The 8061-nt window shown below is 36.3% G+C and overlaps 1 protein-coding gene across 1 annotated transcript; it reads right to left on the reverse strand.

Moving 5' to 3' along the window:
- Positions 1-3: 3 nt before the first annotated feature.
- tor4aa (torsin family 4, member Aa) lies at positions 4-6078 on the reverse strand. The gene is made up of 2 exons (XM_051121068.1): positions 5951-6078; positions 4-2085 (listed from the first exon to the last, which is right to left on the reverse strand). The coding sequence occupies exons 1-2, from the start codon at positions 5984-5986 to the stop codon at positions 856-858; spliced, it is 1266 nt and encodes a 421-aa protein (XP_050977025.1). The 5' UTR covers positions 5987-6078; the 3' UTR covers positions 4-855.
- Between the last annotated feature and the right edge of the window lie 1983 nt (positions 6079-8061).

Consider the following 8061-nt stretch of genomic DNA (forward strand, 5'->3'; position numbering starts at 1 on the left):
ATGAAGAGTTTAGATGCAAAAGCCTCTAAATCCATCTGACATTTAACGAGTTTGAAGTAAAAGTATTTGATGGACGTACACTATGTGTCAGGAGCATTCACTCAGTATCATTATCTCATTTTTGACCGAGATGGCTTTTAGCTGGTTTTGCATCTGAACTCTTCATATACAATAACTAATTTTACAATCTTGAGGATGTTGGTCTTTGTACCTCATTTTTCCAGTGGAACTTGAGAAATTCTAATAAACAAAGAAAAATTTAATGTTGTTTTGTGTTCCTTAGAGTTCACAGTACATGCATGAGGGAAAATACAGTACCGTTCCACAGCCTGGGGTCAGAAAGATTTTTTTTTCAAATAAATTAATACTTTTATTCAGCAAGGATGCATTAAATCAATCAAAAGTGACAGTAAATACATTCTATTCATCAAATAATCCTAAAAAATGCTTGTTGAGCAGCAAATCAGCATATTGGAATGATTTCTGAGAATAATGTGATATTGACGACTGCAGTAATGATGCTGAAAATTCAGCTTTGATCACAGGAATAAATTACATTTTACAATATATTCACATAGAAGACAGGTACTTTAAATTGTAATAATATTTTACAGTATTAGTGTTTTTACTGTATTTTTTTTAAATCAAAATAAATGCAGCCTTGATGAGACTTCTTTCAAAAAAATCTTACTGACCCCAAACGTTACAGCACTGTTTTTACAAATGAAATGTACAACTGTACAACAGAAGTTCTTTTTTTTGCATAGAATGCATATTGAAATGTGACAAATCGGTCATTCTCATGACACCAGTAACATTTTCCTCACGTTAACCATCTGCACGGCAGATTTTGTTTCAGAGAAGGTTTACTTTTGCCACAACCTGCCTGCATCCGGTGTGAGAAAACGCCCGTTCGCCAACTGTATAGTACGATAGTTCTTCTGCAAGCCTTTCTACGTGTGATCGATCCGGGTAGAATCCTTCCCTGGACATCTCGTCGATAAAACAATCCATTACATGGCTCTTCTCCAACAGCATAAAGGGCAGGAGCTCTGCCTCCAAAAATAGCATGTGGTATCTTTGAAGATAGCTTCGCAACCAAGGGTTCAGCTCCTGATTCAAGCTCAGACGGCCCGAGACGGCGATGCTTGAGTTGTGCAGAACGAACTTGGTAATGTCTTCACGTCCCAAGTTGCTGATGAGGATGTAGATGGCGTTTAAATACTCGTTGTTATTTTTGGGATGAATCAGGTCTTGCAATGTGTCCAGCAACTCTCTAGGCATGTGTTCCACTTCATCAAAAATGAAAACTGGTATCTTCTCCTCTTCCTCTGCCTGAGTGACCATTTCAGAGACGTGAGAGTCCAGAGATTTGGTGCATTGTGGGATATCGTCGTCTGTCGGGCAGTGGTGGAGAACGAAGTACTGCATCACCAAGTCGTCGCCAACAACCGAGCGAAAATGCTGAGCCAGTAATCGGCCAACGTGGCTCTTCCCGACTCCGGTAGGTCCATGAAGCGACAACACCAAAGGTTTATTGTGTACGTAAGTTGACAGATAATCGTGTAAATGACTGAGAAGACTCTCTGCAACTTCCTGTTGGCCAAACACTTCCCTTTTAAGGGTTTTCTCCAGTCCGTCCAGATCATATTTAAGCACGTGGTCGTCCAAGTTCTCAATGGCGTTGTATATTTGTAGAAATACGATGATGCATAACAAATACAGGCAGTTTTTTGCACGGCTTCTTTCTTTTGTGGGTACAGCTCTCAAGCTGCTGCTCGGATATAAAACCCGCAGCTTCCTCTTTTTTTTACGCTTGCGTGGGGAAGAGGGGTTAGAGTTTATGGGGTCGTGAAGATTATCAAAGGTGAAAACCTTCGGGCTGGTGGACCGTGGAGACGTTAGGCTCTGCGCCGCCACCGCTGCGATCTCAAGCCGGCGTTTCTTGATGGCCTGGTACTTCTGGCGAATGCGCACCATGGCACGTACGCTTGAGGAGAACTGGGAGAAGCTTGCCGTGCCATTTTCCTTCATCTCTTTTGGAAAGTCTCCTCTCAGCCTGTCACTGGGGTCTTGTTCTCCCATCTGTTGAAAGTCAAACAAATCAAACAATATGAGAAAGACCATGCAACTTTGAGTAAGTACCATGCTAAGAAATAACAAAACAATTCAAAATCCAGCCACCATCTAAAATCCCATGGTATCTTTCCACTGGAGGTTCATTAGAATATTAAAATGTTCTTTACACTCTTAAAAATGAAGGCTCTGCATTGGCACTGATGGGTCCATGAAGAACCTTCAACATCCATTGGACTATAGATTAGTTATAGTGGAAGAAGGCACTTTAGATTATTAAAATGTTCTTCAAAGTAATAAATAAACGGTTCTTTGGGGACCCCAAAAATGGTTCTTCTATTGCAGGGCTGACCAATCCTGTTTCTGGAGGACCAATGTTCTGCAGAGTTTTCCTTCAACAAGCTCTTACACACTTGTCTGGAAGCTTCTAATGAATCTGAAGACCTTGATTAGCTGGTTCAGATGTGTTAATTTCAGATTAGAGCAAAACTATGGCTCTCCAGAAACAGGTTTGGACACCCCTGATAAACAACATGCGTCATAAACTGAACTTCTGCTTTCTGATGGATGTCGCACCTTTATTTCGTTGTTATTGACAGGCAGCATGTTCCATTAAAAGAGCTGATGAGAAAGAATGGAGGTCATTATGGGCGTGTGATTAGCAGCACCAAAGTGCAAATGCAGCCTGGTTGGAATTGGATCTTTGTGCTTCTTGCATGTTTTGTTTAGCATGCTCACCTCAAAGTGAGCGCATTTTCTGTCCTGAAAAAAGCCTAAGAAAGGCTTTGGTACAACATGACTGATGTTATAAACCGCATACATCATAAACTCAACTTATACTTTGTGATGCATGTCACACTTTTATTTTGGTGCTTTTTAAACGTTTGCATTTTTCATGAAACATCTAGTTTTGAGAGCAAGAATGGAGGCATATGCATTCAGATAATGAACAGCGAGAGATCTTTAGACGTGTGTGATTAGCAGCACCAAAGTGCAAATGCAATGTTTTTAGCGACCTGTGCAGTTGCATTGGGGCAGGACCAAACTTCCTCCGGCACAAAATAAATGAGAATTGGATATTTCTGCATCTTCCGTGTTTTGTTTAGCATGCTCACTGCACAGTGAGCACATTTTCTGTCCTGAATAGCCCTGAAAAAGCCTTTGGTACAACATGACTGACGTTGTAAACAGCATGCATCATAAACTCAACCTCTGATTTTAATTTTGGTGCACATAACAGTTTTCATTTTCCATAAAACAGCTAATGCTGAAAACAAGAATGGAGGCATATGCATTTAGATAACAGGTTTGTTATAGACGTGTGATTAGCAGCACCAAAGTGCAAATGCAGTCTGGTTGGAACTTGGTCTTTCTGCTTCTTAAATGTATCGTTTAGCATGTTCACCCCAAAGTGAGTGCATTTTCTGTTCTGAATGAGTCTGAAAAACTTTGGTACAACATAACTGATGTTGTAAACCTCATGTATCGTAAACTCAACCTCTACTTTGTGATGCATATCACACTATTATTTAAGTGCATTTAACAGTTTGCATTTTCCGTAAAACAGCTAATGAGTAAAAGATTGAGGTATGTGGATTCAGATAACGAACAGCGAGACAATGTGCATGATTAGCTGCACGAAAGTGCAAACACAATCTGTTTTTAGCGGCCTGGCCATTCCCATTGGGGCAGGACCAAAACTGGTTCCAAAAATGGCACAAAACAAATTAGTATTAGATATTTCTGCTTCTTGCATGTTTCTTTCAGCATATTCACCTTGAAGTGATTGCCTTTTTTTGTTCTGAATTACCCTTAAAAAAGCCTTTAGTACAACATGACTGATGTTGTGAACCAGATGAATCATAAACTCTACCTCTACTTCGTGATGCATGTCACACATTTACTTTGATGCTTTTAACAGTTTGCGTTTTCAAAAAAAAAAAAAAAAAGCTAATAGAGGCATATGCATTTAGATAACAATCAGTGAGAAGTCATTATAGACGTGTTAAGCAGCACCAAAGTGCAAATACGATCTGTTTTAGTGGCCTGGCCAGTTGCATTGGGGCAGGGCCAAACAAAAAATGGCACAAAATAAATGAGTATTAGATATTTCTCCTTCTTTCATGTTTCGTTCAGCATGTTCACTTCAAAGTGAATGCATTTTCTGTCCTGAATGACCCTGAGAAAGCCTTACAACATGACTGATGTTGTAAATAACATGCATCAAAAACTCATTTGTCATGCATGTTGCACCTTTATTTTGTTTTGCATTTTCCACAAAAAGCTCAAGCTCATTATAGATGTGTGATTAGCAGCACCAAAGTGCATATGCAGTTTGCTTGGAATTGGATCTTTTCAAAGTGAGTGCATTTTCTGTCCTGAATTAACCTTAAAAAAGCAACATAACTTATGCTGTAAACCATTTACATCATAAAATGAACTTCTGCTTTGCGATGTATGATGCAACTTTATTTTGGTGCATTTAACAGTTTCTAATTCCATAAAGCAGCTAATGCTGAAATCAAGAATGGAGGCATATGTCAGTCAACAAACAGTGAGAGGCCATTATAGACGTGTGATTAGCAGCACCAAAGTCTGTTTTTGGCAAGCTGCATTGGGGCAGGACCAAACTTGGCACAAAATAAATGAATATTGTACATTTCTGCTTCTTGCATGCTTCATTCAGCATACCCACCTCAAAGTAAGCAAATTTTATGTCCTGAATGACCCTGAAAATGTACCTTTGGTACATGTTGACTCATGCTGTAAACAGCATGCGTCATAAACTGCGATGTGATGCACGTTGCAATTTTATTTTGGTTCATTTGCCACCGTACAAAATAGCTAATGCTGAAAGCAAGATTTGAGGCATATGCATTTAAATAACCAACTAGAGGTCATTATAAACTTGCAGAATTTGATAAAAACTTTAGTTTTCTATTTCTCAATCTGTTTTGTAGCAGCCCCAGGCAGGACCAAACTCGGCACGTTTCTGCTTCTTGCATGTTTCGTTCAACACGCTCACCTCAAAGCAAGCGCGTTTTCTGTCCTAACTGACCCTGACTGACTCTTCAGCACATCATGACTCATGTTGTAAACAGCATGCATCATAAACGCTACCTCTGCTTTGTGATACACGTTGCAGTTTGGCCCAGTATGCAATTACCGCAAAACAGGCAAGAATGGAAGCATGTTGTGGCAACATCATTCACTATTCTCAAACTGTATTCACCTCGCCTGCAGGCTGAAAGACGGGCGCCTAAAACTGTATACATGCAAATGATACTCCATTTAAACGAGTTTCACTTCGACAGAAAACAAAAGAGCTCAGTTTCAACAAAAGCCATGCTCGTATTGTCTCAAATGACAAAAACAACAATTCCTGCTCCTAAGAGGCCTCTCCGTTTTCCACCAAAATGAAATGTAATCAGAAACATGAAGCGTGTTTGCTTCATACAAAGAGAAATGACTTTGCGAGAGCTTCTCAAAAGGTCTGAGGTGCATTTAAACAAAGTTTCTTTGCAAACGGTACGTTCAACATTCCACACATTCTACCCTTCCTTCACAAGCCCCCTCTGCCAAAGCAGATATGGTTTCCTTCCTGGAAATCCTTTTTCACACACCCCTTTTTTGGAAAACAAGAGCAATAAAAAACTGGCCTCCTAAATCATGAGTGTGCGTGACCACACTGCAATTCTGGAGTCTCCCACGATCTTAGTCTCTAGAGTGGTTGTGCTCAGATGAGGGAAGTTAAGTCAGACTAGACAGCTGCCTCAGCTGGAGTGGTTCAACTTTGTCAGATGCAACAGAAAAAACATACAGGAAGACAAATGCAAAACTTAGAGTATGTACTATAAAAACAGAGCTGGCTTACCTTTGGAAAACACTCTGGCGTGTGGTTTTGAAACATCAGATTCCTCTAGAAGCTTGGCTGATGAGGAGAGGAGAGAAGAGGAGACGACTTCCTCACAGCCAGATGAACATTAACAGACGAACGTTTGCAGCTCCTCCTTCTATCTAACCATCCTCTCGTCTAAACCACACCTCCCTCCATCAACGTACAATGCAAAAAGCAGACCTTCTGATGCACCCTTGTGCATAAAACTAGTCTGTTTGCGATATGAGGTACGTCATTTGATTCAGAGAATGAACTTGGAAATCGATTTGAATTGTTAAAGCATTGTGGAAACACACAAAACACAGCTTTTATTTTATTCTGTCAGGAAACCCCATTAATCAGGAGAACTAATAGAATCTATAATCTGTGTTTGCTTACGTGAGTAGAATGTTCATTTAAAATCTTTTATATGAATCACTCTGGGGGATTTGATGAGGATTTGAAATGCATCAACCAGCCCAGATGACTAACTCACGTTGGAGGTTAATGTGAGCTGTTGTGTGAAGGTGTCACTGCTGGGAGTTCACCAGGGTGGAGTTTGAGCCGGTGGTTTAGAGTTACATTGAACATGTTCAGTGGTCTAACAGTAGCTCGGTATGCAAATATAACAGCACATTTACACCTTGACCCTTGCACCATCATAAGTTAGATGGAGTGATGATTTGATGAGAATTTGCAGTGACACTTAAATGTGAGCGTGTTGTGGTTTTTCAACTATAAGTCACACGAAACATTTTTAGAACAGTTGGGACTTATTAATGTTGCTTATTCTGTTTTAAATAAAAATAAATTAATACAAATAATTGCATCTTTATTTTCAATACTTGAAGCATGTACTGCAATGTTGTTGCATAATTATAAAAATGTAATTTATGAAATTGAAATTATGTTGACTTGTTTTTATTAAATCTTGTTATCGTATATATATTTAATTTTATATATATTAAATACAAATATCCTTGCATAACTATCTTTTTAAAATTTTGCATAGCTTTTTTTATTTTTGTATTATAATGATAATTTAATTACGTGACTATTATGCAACTATAGAGAGAGAGAGAGAGCGAAAGAGCTTGACCAAGACTAATTATTTAAATCTTGTCATATATACATATATATATATATATATATATATATAATTTTATATATATTAAATCTAAATTTCCTTGCATAACTGTATCTGTATAGATATTTTTTTGTATATACATATTTTTGCTTTATCAAGTTTGTGTGTTATTCTTATTTGTATATATTATGTGTATATTAAGTGTTTTATATACCAAAACATAAATAAATAAATAAACAAAATTAACTTAATTTTATCATACTATTATAATTTACTATAATATTATATATTGCTTGACCAAGACTAATTATTTAAATAAATCTTGTCATATTATATATATATATATATATATATACATTGTACAGATATTTTTTATCTAGTTTGTGTTGCGTGTGTATATATATTTATTTGTATATATTATATATGTATATTAAGTGTTTATATATACACACACACACACACACACACACACATACATACATACATATACACACACACAATAGGAACATAATAGACAGGTAATTTAATTTTAATAATATAATAAATGTAAGTATATATATATATATATATATATATATATATATACAATTTAAGTAATTTTAAGTATAATTCAAGTAATTATAATTATAATTTAATTATAATAGTATAATAAATTTAAGTTTTAATATTTATATATAAAGTTAAAATTTAAGTTATAATATATATATATATATATATAACTTTATATATAAATATAAATATATATATATATATATATATATATATATATATATATATATATATATATATATATATATATATATATATTGACCGAGACTAATTATTTGAGTGTAAGCATGTGTAATAATGTACTTGCCAGTAAATATCATTCTGATTGTGAAAATATTATGAACATAATATTTGTAATTATAATAATTATAATAATAAAAATACCATGGTGTATATGATGCCTACTAAACGATATTACCATTATATTATTCACTAACAGCGGCTATAAAAGTCTTTTATTATAAATTATGAG

Source organism: Labeo rohita, chromosome 10 (assembly GCF_022985175.1).
Source record: "Labeo rohita strain BAU-BD-2019 chromosome 10, IGBB_LRoh.1.0, whole genome shotgun sequence".
Taxonomy (NCBI): domain Eukaryota; kingdom Metazoa; phylum Chordata; class Actinopteri; order Cypriniformes; family Cyprinidae; genus Labeo; species Labeo rohita.